The sequence below is a fragment of the Cricetulus griseus genome, chromosome 4 (genome assembly GCF_003668045.3).
Source record: "Cricetulus griseus strain 17A/GY chromosome 4, alternate assembly CriGri-PICRH-1.0, whole genome shotgun sequence".
In the NCBI taxonomy this organism is placed as follows: Eukaryota; Metazoa; Chordata; class Mammalia; order Rodentia; family Cricetidae; genus Cricetulus; species Cricetulus griseus.
In genome coordinates this window covers 100,013,178-100,034,989 of record NC_048597.1, presented here as the reverse complement: position 1 = coordinate 100,034,989, position 21,812 = coordinate 100,013,178, and the positions used below count along the sequence as shown (strand labels likewise).

The 21,812-nt window shown below is 54.1% G+C and overlaps 1 protein-coding gene across 1 annotated transcript in view; it reads right to left on the bottom strand.

Moving 5' to 3' along the window:
* Positions 1 to 10,076: 10,076 nt before the first annotated feature.
* The window catches only part of Rbm19 (RNA binding motif protein 19), a 94,910-nt gene continuing 83,174 nt past the window's right edge, over positions 10,077 to 21,812 (bottom strand). The window contains exon 24 of the mRNA XM_027414162.2: positions 10,077 to 11,352. Within this exon, the coding sequence (XP_027269963.1) occupies positions 11,252 to 11,352 (101 nt within the window). The 3' untranslated portion in view covers positions 10,077 to 11,251. The remainder of the gene's footprint in view (positions 11,353 to 21,812) is intronic.

Here is a 21,812-nt window from a genome sequence, read left to right as displayed (position 1 = left end):
GAGGTGTTTCTGACCCCATTTACGTCATAACAAACTGAGGCATGAGACAGCTCAGTAACTTTCCTGGGGTCTCACAGCTTTGTAAGCAACAGGGCTAAACCTCTAGTGACTCAGATCCTAGAGTTTCCCAGAGTCCTGGCTGTGATGAGAAACTTGGGTTCCAGGGTCACAGGAAGTGCTCAGAGGAGTTTGAGGGTGGGTATCCTTTGGAGACCTGGGCTCTGAAAGCAACTTCCCAGGGCCTCTTTTGGTGAAGGTCTGACCTGCTGGAACAGCCTGCCTAGATAACCCACCTCTTTCTCAGGGACACAAGTGGATTCCATAACTGTGGCCAGGGGCCCTAGTTTTCAGGTAGATCAGAGGTGACCTGAGGGGTCTCCCCCATGACCGATAGTAGCTGGATGCTGGGAGCATGTCTCCAAAGCACACAGACACACACACAGACACACAGACACACAGACACACACACACACACACACACACACACACACAGACACACACACACACAGACACACACAGACAGACAGACAGACAGACACACACGCAGACACACACAGACAGACAGACAGACACACAGACAGACACACAGACAGACAGACAGACACACACACACCTACCGCTGAGCACCCCCCTTCCTCCCACCCCAAGCAAGACTGAGTTCTTCACATCTTACACTATGAATGCTTTAGGCTGGGGCTCCAAGCCTGCTGCCAGTGAGGGACATCCACTCCTAAAGCTGCTTGACGGCCCCCTATCTCACTGCCTACAGCTCTGCTGTCTGGCTTTCCAATTCCGGTCACATCATGCCCACACCTGCCCACTGCTGTAGCTCTGCTTCCCCAGGCCCGGTTTGGGGTGAGAGCATTGCTTATTAGCCAATCTGGACTCCTCTTTCTGTGAATTACCAGGCCTGATTGATATTCATGAGCCGACACATCTGAGGCCTCAGCCAGCTGCCACGTGACTGCTCCTGGCCTCCAGGATGACAGGGGGATGTGTGCAGCCCTGAAACACTGCCATAGTCCTCAGATGGGGATGGTGGCATCTTGGGAGCAGCCCCTGGCTGACTGTATACTATCTCTGCAGTGGCAAGGCCTGGGGGCAGCAGGAAAGCTTTCTGCCAGAATGACTGAGAGGGCTGGGCAGCCATGGCCTGCCCACCAGTGGCCCCTCATCCCTCCTACCCCATACGGGTCTTCCATCAGTCTTTTCCTTTTACTGGGGATCAGGGCTGGAATTCAGGATCACAATCTACCACTGAGCTGGCCTTCCCCATCATTCATGCTTGCTACACTGTCCTGGCATATACCACATAGGTATCATTTGTCACTTAGACCCCTGGTCTCGGGGGACCAGGACATGGGGACCTGGACTTCTTCCCATGGCTTACTGTCCACTGCCTAGGACTGGGCAGTGATCAGCAAAACTCTGCAGAATGGATGGCTGCCACGTTTCCCTTGGACCTGATCCTTGGTTCTGGCTTGACAAACATCCTTGGAACCATCTGGAAGGAGTGGTCCTCTTCCTGTCTTCAAGTGTGGAAGCAGAGGCAGATCTGGGGACCTTATCATCAGAGTGTAGCCTGTATGGGGTTTCCAGCCTGTGCTTCTGGGTCAAAGGTGGCCCTTAACCCCACAACCTGAGGATGGGGATTCTTGGGTGTGGTCTCATCTTGGGAAAGAGGATGGTTTTTGCTCCAGAAACTGACACTCTCCGGCCAGGATAAAAGAAAACACTAGACAGAAAATCAACCAAAACCAAAACCAAAACAAACAACCTCCCCCCCACACAAAAATCCACACCAACTGCCTCTGCCCCAGTATCTGCTACCCTGTGAGTTTCGGAAGCTAGCAGGTGTAGGGCAGAGGACAGCAGGTGACAGCAGGTGGCTCACCTAGCAGGACAGGAGACGGCAGAGTTGAGGCAGATTTTCAGACCCGGTCTGCTGGGGGCACGAGGGAGGTGCTGGCTCCTCCAAGGGTCCCCCAGAAACGAGGCCACAGCATTAGGGAGACAGGCAAAGTGGGGCCTCTGTCTCTGATTTAGGCTCCAGAGTGAGGGCGGCCAGGCCTGGGGAATTGCAAAGAAACCAGAACGCAGAGAAATGAGGCCACATCCCAGACGAAGCTATCTAAATTCAAAGCTTTCCCTGGGGCATCCAGGTCTGGAAGGACATGTCTGGGGGAATAAGATGAACTGGATCTGGCTGGTGGGGTCCCTGAGCACCTTTTCAGCCAGGGATGGGCACCCTTTGCCACCCTCAGCTGCCCCAGGGAGGCAAGAGCAAGGGCTCGCTCGGGTCATTGGCCACCCTGGCAAGAACAGTGCTCCCCTTCCCATGAACTGTCAGGGGAAGACAAAACCCAGGCCTTCCCAGTGGAGAGAATTATCTGGAAAGCCTACCCACACCCTAGGGGCTGGTGGAGCACCACCGGGTCCCTAGCAACACTCCTGTTCCTAAAGTTGAGAGACAAGCCACTTGCCTGGCCAACACCTTCCTGGGCTGGGCTGGGCAGGGCAGGGCAAGCCTCACATTGGTAAGAAAGGAATCTGCCTGGGTATCAGCAGAAGGCAGTGGGGTCCTCCTGACACAGCAGCAGGGGGCAAGAAGACACCATCTTTGTCCTAAAAAGAGCTCACAGTCAGGTGATGGAGGCCCCAGATTATGGTATAGTGAGGGGTCTGGTGAGGATGTAGGGGCCAGTGAATGCTGTTTGGAGGGTGTCTAGATGTGAATGACAGACAGGTTGCAACTGGGGAAGGGTGGGGAGAACAGGAGAGCCACAGAGTGGGTCTGGTTCTAGAGCAGTGCCCAGGGAGAGACATGGGTGGGAGGTGCACTAAAATGTGTGGGAGACGGAGTGCACGCGTGACCCTGATTTTCACGTCTTTCCTCCCCCATATCCATGCTGTGGACACGGCTCCTCTCACTGACTCTGAAGTCTTTTCTTTTTAAAGTAATGCTGGAGATTGAACCTAGAGCCTTGTGTATGTTAGGCAAGCACTTTGCCACTGAGTTCTACCCCAGACCCCTCCTGCTGACTCTGGGTTTCCCCATGGGACTTATGGGCAACAGCAAACTTGACCCAAGAGGCTTTAAAGAAAGCTCTTCTGCTCTGCGTTTCCTGAAAGGAGACACCCCGGCTGGCCTGCTGGAGGGACGAGGTCACATCGAGTCAGCTCAGACAAGCAATGAGCCCTGACATGGGGAAGAGGCCAGTCAAGATCTGCAGAGCCAGCTAATGAACCGGCAGTTAAAGGCAGAGGCACTGGAAGACGGATCTGAGGTAAGAACAGGCCACCCACAGCCCTCGGCTACATGCTGTGTCTTGGTGATGTCTGTGCATTTTCGTGGCAGTGGCTAAGTGGTTCAGGAAGGGGTGCGAAGCTTCTGTCACGGATTCCTATGGGACCAGACTTCTCTGGACAAAGCTTTCGCTGCACATCTTCAATGTCACCTGGGCAGGATTTGGACTCTCATGGGAGATACATGTTTGGGCGTATCTGGGATCACGTTTCCATCAATGTGTAACTGAGGTGGGAAGACCCACCCAGAAGGTGGAGGGCTCCTTTCCATGGGCTGGGAGCCTGAGCTGAGTAAAAAGGGAAAAAGGAGAAAGCAAGCTGAATACCAGCATCCGTTTCGCCTCGCTTCCTGACTGTGGATGTCATGTGACCAGCTATGCCTTCTCCACCTCAATGGACTTTTTCCTCAAACCGTGAGGAAAATGAACAAACAACCCTCCTCCAACCTTTCCGTCCTTAAGTTGCTTCCGAGTCAAGTATTTTGTTGCAACAATGAGAAAAGTAACCAACTAGAGACCTCTTCTCACCCTTATTAATATATATTCATTTGGTCCAATTAATATCATAATCAGAATTCAGAATGCTCCCCCCCTTGCCAGATTCCCACAGGGACACTGACAACTCTTTGAATGACAGCACTTTTAACTTTTTTTGTGTCTTCCTGACTGTAAGCAGAGAAAGGGAAAGTGCAGTTCCCTGTCCCCTTCTGCTAACAGCCTCTGACCCTAGCCAAGGCTCACCACCTGTCTGTGCCTCAGTTTCTCCATCCATCAAGTGGGGCCACAGAGTCATCTCTTCAGGTTGCTGGGAAGGCCACTTGGCTTATAAGGCCTGGTCCAGATATGGTGACCTGAAGGTGGTCTTGCCATTAATTGAACAGCCCCACACCCATGGGGACACCTACCTTCCTTCCTCTGAGGAACTGCTCTGGGAAGCTGGGAAACATTTGCAATACGGGGGCTTGCTGGAGGAAGCAGACCTTGGAAGTAACAGCCTGGTCTCCATGACATGACTAGCAGCCTCCAGCTACTATGCTGGACTACAAAATCCCTTAAATTGTCAGAATTTAACAACGAGGGCGGTAACTAATACAGGACTTCAGGGGGCTTCCCAGCCACCAGGGAGATAACAGAAGGTGGCTTTCTAGGCAGATGGTGGGTACATTCTTTCTGAGAGACAGCTGAACTCCACACAGGGCATGAAGAGGGAACCAGGAGAGGTGCCATGGTAGTTCCTTCCTTGGTAGCGTGTGGTGGGGAGGCATGTCACTGGGAATTGGGGTGCTAGAGTTGGGTTGGGATTGGCTGAAGGCAGACAGGCTACTCATGGGCCTTCAGGAGTTCCCTACTCTTCTTCAAGGGGGGCATCCACCCCTTGATCTCATGGGCTCATGTGCCACCTGATCCCTGGAAGGTGGTGCTGTTTGGGCAGAGTCTTGTGGGATGTAGTGGATCACTGGGGGTGGGAGGAACTTTTGGTCCACAGCCTGGCCCCGCTGTTTGGTCTGTTAAGATGTAAAAAAGGGGCATGTTCCCAGATCCATTGCCACACTTGTCAGCCATTCCCTAAATGATGGACTGCACCCTCAAACCACACACCAAAATAAAGCCTTCCTTTCCCAGGTTGCTCTTGTCAGGTGTTTGGTCATAGTAATGAGAAAGGTAACTACCATAGACTGTTTCCCAGAATCCCTTGCAGCTAGGTTACCATGTCCTGGCCAAAGGAATACAGCAGGAGCCATATGAGGACTCCAGGTTGTGTGCCTGAGGGGCAGGGTAGGAGTTGTAGGAGTTCTTCCTCCTCCACACAGGTGGAGAGAGCATCCTCTGCGCTGTGTGAGGACACACACTCCCCTATGGGCAGCACCTGCCAAACCAGTCACGCTGTCACCTTCCCACGGTCACTCTGGGTGGGGACTTGCCTTTGTCGTTTTGAAAGTCCCCCTGCCCCCCCAGGCCAGGTCTGGTCACAGAAGCCAGAACATGCCCTCACCTGGGTTCACTCTCTCAGGAACCAGTGCAACTGGAGCTTCCAAGCTGGAGTCTGCAAGATTCTTTCACTGAGCACAAGGCTTCCTTGTATTTTAGGTTCTGCAAAAATTCTCATGCTGAACCATTACCAAGAAATGCTCCTACTGGGAGCAGAGGGTTTGGGGGTCTGGATCCCATCTCTCTAGACCCATCCCTCCAACACCTCTGGAGACCACAGTCTGAGACCGCATGACAGCACAGGTGTTTTCTGTCTGCACTCTGTGGATGGTCACATACTAAGGCTCTTTTCCTCCCAAAAGGCAAAGAGGAAAGAGAGGCCTTTAGTCAACCATGAGGTGGGACCTGGGAGGAGGCAGGTCCTGCCCTTGCACCTTCCTGGAATATCATCTCTCCAGCCTCATTTTCCCCTTGTGTGATAGTCCCCACCTGTGATTCCAGTGTGTCACTCTGTGAACTGCAGATGTCTAGGGTGGTGGTGATAACACCTGGAGTCGTGAGCAGGGAGGACTCTCAAGTGCTCCCAGGAGGCAGGAGGGGCTGCTGGCAGGTCTGCACAGATGGATGTGTTTATTGTTGGCTCTAGCCCAGGGCAGGGGCGCCATGGCCCCAGCGGATCACTGTCAGGAAGGCCGCAATTAAGGGGAAGTGGGGTCTATTAAGGAAGCTGGAGGCGAAGGCATCCTGGGTGTCTGGTGATGCTATAATGAACTTGTAGGTCCCTTTTATTTTGTCACTCATGGGGAAGACCTCAGCCCAGAGCTGCTGGGAGTGGGGGGAGCCTGCCAGGTGTGTAGAATGAGAACACTCTTTGCACTGGGGGATGGGATAACCACAGATAAGGTTTTATAGTATATGTGTTGGGGACCTTCCCTGGCTCTCGGAATGTCCTGACTTATGGCTCTGTACTGGCTAATTTTATGTCAATGTGACACAAGCTACAGTCATCTGAGAAAAGGGAACCTCAGTAGAGAAAATGCTCCATTAGATAGGGCTGTGAGCAAGCCTGTAGGGCATTTTCTTAATTAGTGATTGATGGGGGAGGGCCCAGCCCATTGTGGGTGGTGTTATCCTTGGGCTGGTGGTTCTGGATTCTATAAGAAAGCAGGCTGAGTAAGTCATGATGAGCAAGCCAGTGAACAGCACCTGTCCCTGACCTCTGCATCAGCTCCGGTCTCCAGGTTCCTGCTCCGTGACTTCCTTAGATGATGAACAATGACATGCAAATGTAAGCCAAGTAGACCCTCTCCTCCCAAGTTGACTTTGGTCATGGGGTTTCATTGCAGCAACAGAAACCACTAAGATGCCATCCCATCCACCTGTGTCTTGTCTGGAAGGACACCGAGGCCCCAGGAGACCAAACAGCCAGTGCCAAGTCATATAATCCATATGTGACAGAGGTAACACTCAGCTCAGGTTGTCTATGCTGGTGACTAGGCAAGAGTAGCCATAAAATCTGCTGCGGTGACTCAGCTCTACCATAGCAATCTGTGTAGATGATATGGAATCTCAGCTGGCACAGTGGTGTTTGGATAAAACTTTATGTGAACACATAGTGTCTGGATCTGGCCCTTGGACTCTCAGTATTTTAATTTAAAATAACGTCATATTTATTTAAGAATTATGTATACATTTGTGTGTGTGGGGGAGGTGGGTGGTGCCACATGTGAATACCAAGGGACGTGTGTGAAGGTCAGCAGACACTTGTAGGGGTTTATTTCCACCTTCTACCATGTGGGTCTCAGGAACTGAACTCAGGTTGTCAGGCTTCGAGGTAAGTATCTTTACCTAATAGGTGTCTTGCTGGCCCTCTTGTTAGTAGTCTGGAGAGCTTGGAAAAGCCTGTGGCCCTGTTGTGGCAACTGCCTGGGAGTGAATTATGAATTGGAAAGTGAAGTAGGTATGGATTCTTGATGTCTTCCCCTTGCCTCGAGCTCACACTTCCTGTTTCCGGGCCTAGTTTCAGACTGGTGTTTTTCCAGCCATTGAGGTGCTAGGATTGTGGGAGATGGCCCGACTCCCCAGCTTTGGGCAGGACAGCCTCCATGTGGGTTTGGATTGTCTCCTGCTTGTTGACCCATGTCCTGAGGCCTTTCTACATCTTCATGGTACCCGTGGTCACTTCCACCTTTAACTACTGAAAACCCAGCCCACGGGTCCCTAGAGGCCTGCTCACTAACCACTCTTTGCCACTTCCTTCTCAGATCATAGGACAGTGCAGTGACCTTCCAGAGTCACACGACTGCAGACACTGCTGGCTTCCAACTCTCATTGGTCCAGACTCTGCCACTTCCTCCCAGGCTTGCCACTGTAGGTTAGTCGCTGTTAGATGAAGCCTACTTTGGGTCTGAGTCTTTAGGGCCCTGTCTGGATGGTGGTCCTGAAGCCTACTTGTTCCTACTTCCAGATGGAGTTGGCGCCAACCCTCTGTGCAGCACTGGTACCTTGGGAGACGCCACTCACCTCTAGGAGGCCCTGACAGAGAAACTGGGGGCCTGTCCTCTCCACTAAGCCCCAAGGGCATTCCAGACCAGGATACTGCCCTGCTGGGACTCACTGTCAGGATGGGCTGACCCCAGATAACCCACTGTGGCAGGAGCAAGGGGTAGGCACAGGGCCCTGCACTTGGAGGCTGGGGTGGGTGGTGGGTGGGGTTGCATGAGTCCAGGAGTTCAGGACTAGAATAAATGGACACAAGGAGGCACAGTGTCACAGCTCTGATGGGGTTGACATGTCCCATAGGGGAATGTGGGAAATGTGGGGAGCAGTTGAAGGTACTCATATCAGTGGGCCCCGACAGCAGGGGTGAATACATTACCAGGAAGCGATTCTGCAAGAAAAAATGCCTAGCAACTCCCAGAGGCGGAGTGAGAGGGAACGGGCAGACAGAGCCTTGGAGGCTTCATTCCCAGGACCCGAGCACCAGTTCCATTTCCTCCAGGCCTTACCGAAGGGTTAAAGTCATTTTCATTAAAATTTAAATTCCAGCAGGCGCTCTCTCCCTCCTTCCCCGTCCTTTGAACGTTTTGACTGGCAACCATTTCATATTTCAATCTCGGCAGAACAAATTGAATTAGATGTTGAGCCCGAGCTCGGCTCTGTTGGGCAAAGCCTGAGTGCACAGCCCCAGCTGATCCTGCCCCAGCCATCCCAAGCAGCAGTGGTGGCTGGAGACTGTGGGGAGGGTGGAACCCCTGCATCAGGACCGGGGTGGGGCATGGGGGGGGAGGTGGTGGAGGTGAGGGGACACATGGGGGAAGGGCTGTCTCACACCTGATGTACCATCTCTTAAAAAAATACTTATTTTTATCGATGTGAATCTTTCTGTTTGCCACGTTGAGTACAAGTTACAGCGGAATCCAGAAGGCGGCACTGGCTCTTCCAGAGCTGGAGCTGTAGGAGGTTATGAGTGTGACTCATGTCAGGTGGCTGCACAGAACCGAACTTGGGTCCTTTGGAAGAGCCGCACTCTCTTAACTGCTGAACCATCTGTCTAGCATCTCAAGGCCTGGGACAGTCTCGTGAGGAATGCTGTGTCTCAAGAAGGATGTGGAGGCACCGGGTTTGTACTCAGGACCAGGTCCAGCATGGGTTTGGTGACTGGATGAATAAAGGACAGGTATTGCTGACTCTCATCTCCAACCTCTGGTGTTTCCCCATCTGCTCGCTATAGGATGGCTGTTTTGATGTCTGTCCCTTACTGGAGTGTGACAACATGCTGGCACTCTTCCAGAGTCAGAATGCCCGTGTTGGAACCTGTGCTCAGGGCAGTGGCCAGCAGGACAAGGCACGCTCCATCTCAGAACTTCATGCTGGCTCAGACTCCACTCTGCTTCCTGGATTTCCCTTCCCTGTTCGCCCAGGAGTCCCAGCAGGGCGCTTGGAAGGACTCGAAGGCCTAGGGACAGACAGCAACATGAGGGGATTCATGTCCCAAACACTAGCCTACCTGTGTGAGGAACCACAGTCTGTGTGATGAGTCTAGTTTCCTGTCCCTGTCTGATGACCAGTAACCATCTCCTCCAGGCCCTTGCTGGCCCTACAGGCTCCTGTCTGCTGAGGCTCAGTGAGACCCCAGGCTTGTTCTACCCACCTCTTCCAGGCTCCCCAGCTGGACTGGGCACTGGCCTCCCATAAGCTCCTATTTATGTGTGTGGGGGGAAGGGGAGTGGGGGGAGCATATGTGGAGATCAGAGCTTCATTGTGTCTTCCTCGGTTGAGGGCCACCATTTTTTTGTTGTTGTTGTTTGACTCACATTTCTTATTCAACCTGGAGTTCTCTGATTGACTAGGCCAGCTGTCCACCGAGCCCTGAGGACCTGTCTGTCTCTATCCTGAAAAATCAGGGATTACAGGTGCACACACCTTTTGTATGGGTGCTGGGGACCTGAATTCAGGAGGCTGGGGGACTCAAAAGTTGCCTGTTAAGCTCTAGGGCTTAGAGGGTCACTGTTGCAGAGGCCAGGCTGGCCAAGCATAGGTGCCCAGGTCCTGCTTTGAAGGGGAGCTTCTAGTTGCTCCTGAGGAGTTTATGCTGGTGACAGAGACCACAACTTTCTGCCCCAGGCTGTCTGCAACACGTGGACACACCTTACCTTGAAATGGCGGGGCAGGGAAGATGATCATCCTGTCTTTTAATGATCCACAGCAACAAAGGCCATGGTTTCTGACAGTCCAGCCTCGGTGTGACAAGCATCACCGTGACCCCTCCGTACTCCGTCGCTGGTAGAGGCTGGTGCAGGGTGACATTTGAGAGCTGTGGTAGAGTGAGTTGAGCCATTCTAGGTTCTGACTTTTATTGCTTTATTCTCAGTGCCCTTGGACTGTAACAATGTGTCTGCCCCACCCAAGGGTGTGGTCTCAGCTTTGGTACAGGCCACTCTGAAAAGCAGGGCCTCACTCCCACCCTAAAAAAAAAAAAAACAAAAAAACAAAAACCAAACAAAAAAAATAAACACATACAGGCCAAGATTCTCATACAAAGTCGGAAGCCCTGGTGCCCCCCTGTCCAGCACCTGCAGCCTATGGTGATGGCAGCTCAGAAGTGGGAGGAGGGTCTTCTCAGGTCTTCCTGGGCTGGATGGTTGAAGATGGTGTGGCTGGCCAGGGCACTGCGCAGACAGTACCTGAACTCAAAATGATGGGGGGGTCTTAAGCTGCATACTCAGAGTGGTGGTGCTGGGGCTGAGGGTGGTTGAAGAGCTGTGGCCCCTGCTCCCTGCTTGATGCCATGTCCTCCTCTGGCTGTTGGCATCCATGGAGAGGCTATACTAGGGTGCCCAGCCAACGCTAAGCTTGTGAAGCTTCTGGCCTGGGGTGAGACCTTGACAGGACTCCCAGGGCCTCTACCATGAGATGCAACGGTGATGGCGCATACACAGTTCAGCCTGTGAACCTGGCATCAGCGTTTGGAATGTGAAGCTTCAGGAGGTCTGGGGAGGGCCCTGGGTGATAAGGTGGAGTCCCCAGCTCCATCCCTTGGCCAGCAGTCCTGAGGAGGGTGAGATGGCTGCAGGAGTCTGGCTGGGTGGGGCCTGGGCAGCTGGTGACCAGGGCGGAGCTGTGTGTTCCTGCCTGGATAGCAGATTGTTCCTTCCATGGGCTTACACTGGCTGTGCACCCTGCCATCCATCTCAGAGTCTCTGCTACTTGGGGACAAGGAGCCGGGTGTGTGTGGGAACACTGTTATCAGAGGAGGATACCCAGGTGTGTGTGGGAGCACTGCATCGGAGGAGGATGCCAGGTCTGTGCCCTGTGAGGAGCCACCTCACGTGGGTTACCCAGTACAGATGCCCGGTCAGCAGCTGCTGAACACGTCACTGGTGAGGAGCCTGCAGAAAAGATGTTCTGGCATCCTGGTACTAGCCACAGGCTTTTGTCTCTGACCCATGGGAGACCTCCTGACATGCCCTGCCTGGCCCCAGGGCCCTGGAGCCACACACCCTGGCTGTGCTAGATCACAGCTGAAGAGCTTGCTCGATGTCGTCATCGTCGTCCCCGTCTTCCAGCTGCTCCAGGATCCCATCCAACACTGCAGACCGCTTTTTCTTCGGGGGCTCTGTGGCAGATGGCAGAGAGGAAAAAAGACCCAGAGAGGGTTAAATGTGAGATGTGTGTGTGTGGGTGAGCAGAGGTGTGTGTGTGGTGGGCATAAGAGCGCAGATGAGAGAACAAACATGGTCTTGGTTAGACCAGCCTCTGCCAGGTGCCTCTCTCCGGCCTCCCACTGCTGCTGGCCATCTCTGCGCCCCCTCCCATCCTTGCCACAGAGCAAAGGACCCACTTTAGGGAGCCAGTGGCTACCTGAGAGCTGCTCCTTCCTGCCAGCCAAAGGTCTAGCCAACCCAGGCAACAGCTGGCCAGACAAGCAGGAGCCAGCTCTGTTTCTGTGGCAGCCATGGACTCCCAGGGTGTGGATGAGTGATTGTCAGCAACTCAGTTAATGTTAGGTGCATAGTTGCAGCGCCCAAGGAATCTAGAGAGGCTCGGGGACCATAACAATGAGAAGGGTTATTTGATTTGGGCTTTGATGAGTGCAGAGGAGTTTTCTATGAGGAAGGGGAAAAGGGGGATTTATACACAAAGCATTTCCAAATGCCAATGATTGAGTACCTACTGTATGCTATGGCACTAGTATCCCCAACAACCCCACAGGCAAGGACACAGGGAGGCTGGCTCTGAGCTGCTTGCCCCACCAGTCTCTCTGCTAGCCTAACCATCCATTCACTCACCAGCGAAGGCCTGGTTTATAGAGGCTGCCCACCCCGACCCCTGCCTTCAGGAGACTAACTGCTTGTGTGAACCCCTCCCCCCCACTGCTACATTCACCAACCCTTTACCTTACACTTGTACATGGCAGCAGATGATGGCTCAGGTATGGATGACCCTGACTCCCTCCTGGGGGTGGGGTTGGTTCCTGGAATCCCTGCCTACCTCCTCCATGGTGGTTCTCTGACCCAGTCACCCTCCCCCATCCCTGTCACTTTGCCTTTCCCTAGGGTCTCTTGCACACACGAGCTGCTGCCGCCCCTTGAGGAAACCGGAGCCCACGGGCCTCCCTCTGTAGATGCCACACTACGTTTAGAATCACCCTTAAGCCTCATCTCCCTTGCCCCAGCTCCCCACACTTCCCTGGCCACAGCCTCTCCTCTCCCAGTGTGCGACAGGCCCTTCTGTTGGGGACACTGTCTCCAGCTGTAGCTCCCATGAGGCATCCAAGTGGGAGATGCATGAACAGAGCCCAGGGCTGGGATGGAGGCACTGTGGGGAGAAGATGGGGACTGGAACGGAATCGGGGGTGGGGGGGGTAGGGTGGAGGGAGACTGGCTGAGAGCCAAGGTCTGGCAGCTATGCCCATCATGGCCAACTGTGGAAAGGGAGGAAGCGGCTGGGCTCCCTGCCGTGTCCTCTCCTCACTCTGTGCCTCATCCCCGCTGCACAATGGCCTCAGGAAATTGAATCGTGGGCAGGTAATAGGGCTGGAAATAGACAACAACAAAGCAGGTTCCCAGCCTATGTCTGATGCCCCTCCCGCTGCTACCTTTGAGGCAACCAGAGAGACTATCAAACCAAGCCCAGAGCCCACCTATCACACTTCAGCACCTCTGCTGTGCCCTGTCCCTGGGGGAAGCCGAAGCTGTCATACTGTTGGTGAATGATGCACAGGAGCTGATCCTGGTACCCATTCCTCTCACCCCAGGGCCTTTGCACTGCCATGGCCTGTCTGGGATGCTCTACTGGACCATTCAGGGGCCTCACATTGTGGTGACCCGTCCCCGGCTCTTCCACAGACCCGCAAGACCTTCTGGCTTCACTGCTGTCTCTCTTGCTGGGATTGTTCTGGTACCTGGCAGCCCTCAGTAAATGTCTGCTGAGTGACGGATTGACTGAAGATGGCCAGAGAATAGTAGGGCTCAAAGGAACCAGACTATGGCAGGAGGGCCAGAAAGAAGGCTGTCTGAGGCCAAGGATGCTTTCCATGAATGTCCCCCCCCCCCTGCTGACTTGTCTCACACAACAGAGAACTGGGCAACCCTTACTTTTGTAGCCACAATCAGAATCCAACTGACTCCTGGCTGGGGCCTCTGCACACTGTGCTGCTACAGTCCTTGGTGAGGAAGCCTTGGGGACAGCTTCATAGCACCCACTGCCCTTAGCCTGGGCTCATGGCACCAGACAGACCAAGTCTCTATCTTGCAGGGGCCTTTGCCCCTCTCTCTGAACAGCTGCTCTCTCGAGCGCATAGATGCAGGGAGCATCTCCTTGCCTGGGGTTATTCCCTGAACCATCAGGTCTCCTGCCTGGCAATGGATGCTCCACCCTCTGCCTTTAGGGAGCACTGGGATGTTTGTGACATTTGACTCTCACTCCACAGCCCCTGGAGCACATGGGTGTTCCTTTTGCTGGCTGGCACTAAGCACACTTGGGGAACCCTTGTATATGTGTCACTCTGCTTACACTCGGACTTTTAGGGAGGAGGTGGTGGCAGTGTAAGACCAGGTCCCTTCTAGAGGCTTTAGAGTCCCCACAACAGGGAACCAGACCCCACGAAGGCCTGGCCTCCCCAAGGAAGTGACTGTGACTTCAGTTTCTGGTTATTCTCTGCTTGGCCCAGTAAGAGGAGCCCAGGGCTTGGGGACCAACCAGCCACTCCTTCAGCTGCAGGTTAGACAACAAGCTGTTGGGCTGGGGAGATGGCTCAGTGGTTATAAGCACTGGCTGTTCTCACAGAGGACCTGAGTTCAAGTCCCAGCACCACATGGTGGCTCACAGCCATTTACAATGAGATCTGGTGCCCTCTTCTGGCCTACAGGCATACATGCAGGTAGAACACTGTATACATAATGAATACATTTTGTAAAAAAGAAAAGAAAACAAGTCCTTCAGGGAGGTGCTGGGGGCCGGGGACACAGGGGGGCAGGCAGTGACCACAACTCCAGGACCCCAGACCAACAGACTCTGCCATCAGCGGCCAAGTCAGCCTGAGCATGCCATTCACTCACTGTTCTCTGCCCCCTCCTGGGGCAGCTGTGAGGATGAGGGAGTCAAAGGGTGCTCCTAGCTGTGAGTCTGGCTCAAGTCCACAGCCAGGGACTGAGGTTGAAACCCCCATTTCACCCTGAAGCACAAGCTGGGCGGGCCCTGTGTCTTCCCTGCTGCCACCCAGCCCCCCACTGGCCTGCCTCCACATGGAGTGCCGGCTTGCCTGGCAGGAACAGCTGTGGAAACCCCACTTCCCCACATCGGAAGCCTCGGTGGGTCCTCACCAAACAAACACAAAGCAGAACCCGGGGAAGGTGTGAAATAAATAAACGAAACAAGCCGTGCATTTTCTTTCCACGGCGCAGCTGCTCCTGAAGATAAACAACAAGTGACTGTCACCAAACATCAATACCGAGAAATGAACTTGACAAAAAGCTCGGCCGGCCCCCAACAGCCCCCCAGTCCTGCCCCCTCCCCCCAACCTCCAAACACCACTTCTGCATTTCTCCAGTTCCCACCTAATGGTTTTATTTTTCAATTAATTCCTTGACAGAATGCCAGCCCGCATCTCTCCCTTCCCTGGCTGGCAATGTCGCCTGCATGGAAGGTGCGGGTGGGGGCCTGTGGGAGGACAAGAGAAATCGCTTCATGGGAGGAGAGGCAGGCTGGGGATGAGAGTGTGGCTGACAGGGAGAAAGGATGCTGGAAGGGGCCTGTGAAGAAGAGGAAAGACAGAGACAGCCCAGGATGGGAGGCCAGCAGGCCAGTTGCTTACCCTGTCTGGGCTCAGTTACTGAACGAAGACAAAGCTGCTTAGGAACATAGTTCCTAAGTGGCTGGCCATGCCTGGAACCCCAGCACCAGGGTGGCTGGCAAAGGAAGATGACCTGAGCCTGGTGGTGTGTGACCAGCCTGCACAATGGAGAGATCCCATTTCAAAATAAAAAAAGTGACTGGGCACACGGTCTTCAAGACTTTGGCTAGTACAAGGATGAACACTCAGTTGTCCAAAAGCATGAGCCAAAATGGACAAGAAGTGTTGTTAAAATGTACCATCAAGTGTTTATGGTTGTCAGCACCTGGCAATCAGGGGTCTGGGCTGCCATGGCAAAGCTGGGACACAGGCAGGAATGGGACTCCAGGCACCTGTGGGCTTGTTGCAGCAGGCTGAGTATGAATTTTTCTTCTAGGAATCCCAGAAGTTGGGTGTATGCTCCCTGGGCTCTGGGGAAGTCCTCTGAGTACAGGCTCTCCACATGGGGCTGAGCTCCCTCTGGGGCCTTTTCCTCATACCACAGCCAAGCCCAAGGTCCCATGAACACTTGCCCTGTAGTGGATCCACCCTCTAAGGGTCTCGAAAGAAGTGGGAGAGGCAGCCACAGGGCAGCAGTCACACAGATAATGATCCAAAGCCTAAAAGACCCACCTCAAGGAGCAGAAATGTGTACCCTACTCTAGTGAGCTGTATTTGAGTGGCCCATGCGGCTCTGAGGCTTACTTATCACAGCCACAGTCCCCACTGTTATTAGCCAGAGTGAGGGACCTAGGTGGTAGGAAGTTGTGGTGTGGCCACAGACTAACCTATCTCCAAGTGGCCATCCTGGGCATCTTCCTGGGTGTGGGTCCAGATAACTGGACTGGCCCTGTGCAAGGGAGGCCCTGAGCTGGACCATGATAAACTTATCCTAAGCTAAGGAAGGGGTATTCGCTGGCCTGGGGTCCTCTGTGCTTGGTCTATGAGTGTGGGAACCCTGTGCAGTCTGGGGAGCGCAGCAAGTGTTGAGGCAGGGAGACTTGCTGCAGAGAAAGCAAGCACAGGATGAGGGAGGCTGGCAGGGGGCTCCCATAGCCCTGCTTGTCCTGAACACTGTACTCTCCATTATCTTCCTCTTCTACTGGGGTCCAAGCAGAGGCGATGCGGAGGAACATGCCAGAGTAAGGGGTGGGTGGAGTCACACTGGATGACTGAATCAACAGGGAGTGCACGTGTCACATAAATGCACAGTGGCCCTGCAGGCCTCACTGTGGGATGTGGGACCAGGGTGGCCAGACCTGATTTCCTAAGAGTGGCTTGAAACTGATTTCCTGGTCAGATCTTCTAGTGGCCAAACAATGATGAATCCAATACTGTTTTGTGTTCACATGTTGCAGGCAAGGCACAGACGGCTCAGCTGGTGGCCTCTGGTCTACGTGCTCTTCACTGCTTATCACTGGCACTGGAGGCAGCCTTTAGAGCTGTTTTCCCTGGCTTCCTCTAGTTGGGCCAGGCTGTATGTCAGGTACGCTGGCCAGCCTGTACCCTTCTAGACCCAGAGCCTCCAGCCCCACCCAGGATGGTGGCCGGGCCCTGCCTCTCCCACACCGCCCTGCCCCTGCAGCGCTCCCGTCAGTTTAATTCTGTGATCGATGAGAAGGAGCAGGCGAGATGGCCCAGCACAGCTGGCTTCCCCGTTAGCCCTAGCAGGGATTCGTGGGCTTGCAGGCGACGGCTGAGTGAAATGTTTGCAGAACGCACAGAACACAAGTCAATAACAATTTAGTGGGATTGGGAGCAGGTCCCTTCCTCGCACGGACAGCTGCTCCCAAGGGAGAGCGGCAGAGTGTGCAGGATATTGTCAAATCACTTGGAGTGGGAGGCTCTGCTGTGTGGGGGGCGAGAGGGAGGCAGGGGGTGTGGTTGGGCAACAGCTGGTCCTGAGGACCTGTGGGCTCCCAATGCACCTTCACTGGGAGATGAGGTTGCTGTCTGGAGGACCCTCTACATCCCCCATCTATCTGCATTCTGGCCAGGAGCTGCCTGGACCCACATGGTTGCACTTTGTGAGTCTTGGTCTCCATTCCCTTCACTGGCTGTGGCAATCAGAGGTGAGTGAGAAAGTGTCTTGGTGGCTTCTGACCTCTTCTGGCATGAGCCATCCATGCAACCAGGAGCCAGGATGAATGCCCTTTTGTATATGCCATGCCCTCCTGGGACCCTCAGTGACAGTGTGGGGTGTGTCCAGAGGAAGGGCTGACACACCAGGTCTTATGAAGAGAGAGGCCCAGATGAAGGGCTGAGAAGTGGAGCTTACACAAAACCCCCATCTCCAGGGAGCGGAAGGAAGCACGACCAGCGGATATTTTGAATAATAAATTCTGTGACTTCACATACTGGTTTGAACTTTCTGCCTGTGATTTTGAAAGCCTGATGATTATGTCTTCATGGCTAAGATCAAGAAGGCCCATTTGCAGGGGCTGATGGGGGGATAACGGGCTCTCCTGGTCCCTGCTCTTTTGCAAGTGTGCCATTCTGCTGATGATGGAGGTGTGGACTGGGGGTTTGTGGGAACAGTGGCAGGCTTTAAATATCATCTGTATGCTGATAACTTCAAATTTATATTACAACCCAGCCTTCACCCCTGAGCTCTGAACTCATCCATCTGTGTGCTGATATCCCTCAGACATCCTGGCTGACGTCAGACAAATGTCTTCCCGACTCTGCACCTGCTCTTGGCTTCCAGGTTTGCTCATGGCCTGGGTACCACCCTTGACTTCTCTGTCTTCTTCATGCAGACCTAGCCAGCTCTCCCTTCTCCCAGAACAACCAGTCCCCCGGCTGCTTCAAACCCTGCAGCCTTTGGCTGTGGCTTTGGCCACCACCTTTGGATGACCACAACATGCTCCCCAGCCCTGGTTCCAAGGCTACCTGCAGTATCCCACACTGCAGCAGCAGCAACAATGTAGTCTGGTGAGGTTAGTCTGACATTCACCTTCCCCTCCAGTCTTCCAGGGCTTCCCAGTAATATAAGGGGAAGCTGGGTTTCCTGCCACACCTGGCCAGAGCCCTGCTGACTTCTCCTGTCTGTTTTCCACTCCCTACCCTGCAGTCCCAGCAGTGAACACACTTCTGCCCCAGGGCCTTTGTACCTGTGGTTCCCTGGGCTTAGAATGTTTCTCCCATAGGTCTTTGGCTGGCTGGTCCCTTGCAGTCACACAGAAATACTGACTCCCCTTCCCTTGAGGTGTACCATGCCATCCATTCTAATTGTCTTCAGAGAACTGCCAGCACTTCAATCCTTCTATTTTCTGGTCACCACTCCCTCCTACTCAAACACCACCTCCGTGAGGGAATGAAGTGAGAGATGATGCCACATGCCTTCTCCCAGGAAAGCTTACACTGAGGGAGCTAGCTAGGTTGTGTGTACACACCACTTGGGACTTGGGAACTGTGGGCAGGAGGAAATGGTTATTTGTTCTACACGGGTCCAGAGCTGTGTGCTTTTAGCAAAGTTACCAGACCTCCCTGGGCCTGTCTGCACCTGTAACATGGGAACTGTCTCTCTCTGAGCATGTTAGGCTAAAGTGCCACCGGGATTTTCAATTGTATGTAAAATCGCTGCATGTTGCTGCCACACAAAGGCCCTTGACAAAGCTCTCTCTGGCTTCCCTGAGGCTGATCTCATCTTTAGAAAGAATTCACAGGGCTGTGTCTCTGCAGATAAACACAGCTTGAGGAACAAGGTGAAAATATCAGGTTCCAAACAGGGCCCTGTCTGCATGTTTCAAGTCTAAATACCTCCAGGCTGAGGTCACTGGCTGGCTGTGCTGAGCTCAGGTGCCTATACCTAGTGTGAGGTGGCTGTAATCAGCACCACATGGGGCCCAGAACATGCTAGATGCTCAGCTAACATCAGCCACACCCATAACTGGTTTTTATTGGGGCTCATCTGTCTACTCTGTGGACAGTTATGGAAGCCAGCTTGATGCTTGGTGCAAGGTAAGTTAGGGCACAGGGAGAGAGCTGTGTCCCCTGGAGGATTAAGCTTATAGGAAAAGGGACTCAGCTGCATGTGAGGACATGTGTGTGTGTGGGGTGGGGTGGGAGAGGGTCAAGGCACTGAGAGAAAAAGTAGCATGGGGAAGAACGCTGTATGTCTGGACTGAGGCCTGGTTCTGGACTGAGGGGACAGGGGACTGGGGACTCTGTCTCTGTCCTATGAGGCTAGGAGGCTTGGTTCAGAGAGCCAAGCCAGTGGCCGACTGGCCAGGACTATCAGTGCCCAAGGGCTCTTACTGAGTGTGCTTTCTATCTATATTCTGCTCTGGCCAATGTTGCCAGGCCCAGTGGGCAGGGGATAAGTCAGGGGTGGGGGTGGGAGCGGGTGGAGGGAATGAGCCACCGTCAGCCACTTGCCATGCTGCTCATGCCTGCATTCCTGCTCTGGAGGTGAAAGTTGCAGCCGCTAACCACAGCCCATCAGGCCTCCCCAGCTGGAATAAGACAACAGAGGGAAGCCGAGCCACGCTCTGGGCCAAATAAAAGCCCATGTGCCGGGCCTCTCTGGCTGTGAGTGCTTAAGACAGGGCTGGGCGGCGGATTGCTTCCAGGCCATTTTATTCTGTCGCCTGTGCTTGAGGTGACCGTGGCCTGCCAAGCCCTGAAAGCTTCTCGATCCCGCAACCCTGCTGGTCTGTAACATGCTCAGGAAGAAAGGGACACAGCCAGAGGCAGACTTTCTTCTTTCGTCCCCCCTTGTGCCCTCTTTTCACATCCCACATGCCAGGCAGAGAAGAATAACACTTCACCTACCACAGGGCCAGGGGCTGCAGACCAGAAATCTGATTCCTGACCAGGGAGGGGTTGGGAGGCAGAGAGCACGGAGAGGACAGGAGTTGGCCAGACGGGAGTGGGGAGAGGACCAGATTGGGATAGTCTAGGAGTGTGTGTTGGGCGGGGGTGTGGGGGTGTGGGAGGTGGTGGGGGGTGGGGGTGGGGTGGCAGAGGAGAATGAAAGTAGGCAACCAAGGGGAGGACAGCAGTCTCCCTCCCCCGCCTGCTAAGGGACCTGACTCAGGGTGACTTTCCCAGCCAGGTCTAGAGGCCTGGCCTGTACTGTTAGCTTGCCAGGTGCCCCCCAAGCATCGGCTAAGCAAGGGACACTGCAGTGCCTTGCCATCACCCAGGACAAAGGACGGCATGAGGAGCATCCCATGGGAAAGACAGGGAGGTGGGGTTTAAAGCAAATCTCCTTTGGTGGAAACCGTAAGTGGAAAGCCTGCAGTAGGCGGAGCCTGTGCCCCTCCTTCTATGTGCCAGGCCCTGTGTCCTGGCTGGAGACTCAGGAACATCGGTTCTTCCTCTTCTCCACCCAATCACATCCTCATCAGTGCACTAGTCTAAGCCTGGGAGAGTGGTGAGAAGGAGCCATGTGTTATCTCTTTGGAGCCACAGGCCCCCAAAATGCTGGCACCCTGTGCCTACTGTACAGATGGCAAAGCTGAGCCTGAGACTCACCAGAGACCAGAGTGATAGTAGGACATACACACTGAGTCTAACATAAGGGTGCCGACCGGATCAGCCACTGCAAAAGCTTGGTCAGGAGAATGGCTGAAAACCTAGATTTGAGTTCCAGCTGTGCTATGAGTGGCTGGGTGCCCCTTACTAAGTTACTTGCTCTTTCTGAGCCTCTTCTGATCTGCTAAATGGTCAACCCCAGTATCTACCTCCCTGAGGCCTGCAGGATTCAGAACACAACAGCCTATAGTTATGTCTAGTTCCTGGCAAGGCCCAGCAGAAGAATGGCATAGTGATGACAGTGGGAGCTATGTCAGTTAGCCTGAGCTACAGTTCAGCTGTCTACTTTAACCCAGGATTTCGTGTCTCCACTATCCCTTCTATGTCAGCAGCAGGGCTGTGGGCAAGGTATACTCCAGGGCAGGAGCAGGGAAACTCCCACTGGCTGTCCTGGCCACAGCAAGTCTTTGGTCAGTGCTAAAACTCCAGTGTAGTATCTCTGGCTACCCATCACTAGCCCCGGGAATGGCTCAGGCCACGGCACTTCGAACAAGCTTGGGGCTGGGCCCTGCCTTTGATGGCATGGCCTGCAGCCCTCAGGGAGCCTTTGTGGTGGCCAGCACTTCAAGACCTCCACCTGAGGTCTGAGTGCCTTCCTGGCAGAGGCCAAGGGCAAGTGGGACTTGTGCCCAGCTCTGGCCTGGACTCTGGATGCTCAGAACAAAGAGGGCTCTGACACAAATGAGCCAGTAGTTTTCACAGTAGGGAAAAGGGCAAAGGAAAAAGGAGGCCCAGGCAGGCTTGAAGGCCCACAGTCCTGTTCTGAGGACTCTGGCTGCTGTGCACACATGCAGGACAAGGTAGAGGGTGGAAGGCACACTGTTTCCAGTGCATGTGCACACCTGGCAGCCTTGCACCTGCCCCAGGGCCTGGACTCACAGCCATGCAAGGAGGCTTTGGTCCTCGTGGCCACCTTGGGTCTGCCGGAGAGGCAGACACAAGGTATCTTCATCAGTTTCGTCACTACACCTGCCTATTGGGACCCTGTGGCTGTGAGCAGCCATGGAGACGCCTGTCCACACCAAGGCCTGGCTTCTGCTGCATCCTCTCACCTGGGAGGAGAGGATGCTGTTTTCAGAGCTCAATTTATTGAAGGGGCTTCTGTCCATGCAAAGTGGAAGTGCTGAGCCTGCACTCTTGCAGGCCTGGGCTGGGTGGTGGAGTGACCACAGGGGAGGCAGGCCCCGCCTCGGTCCCAGGAG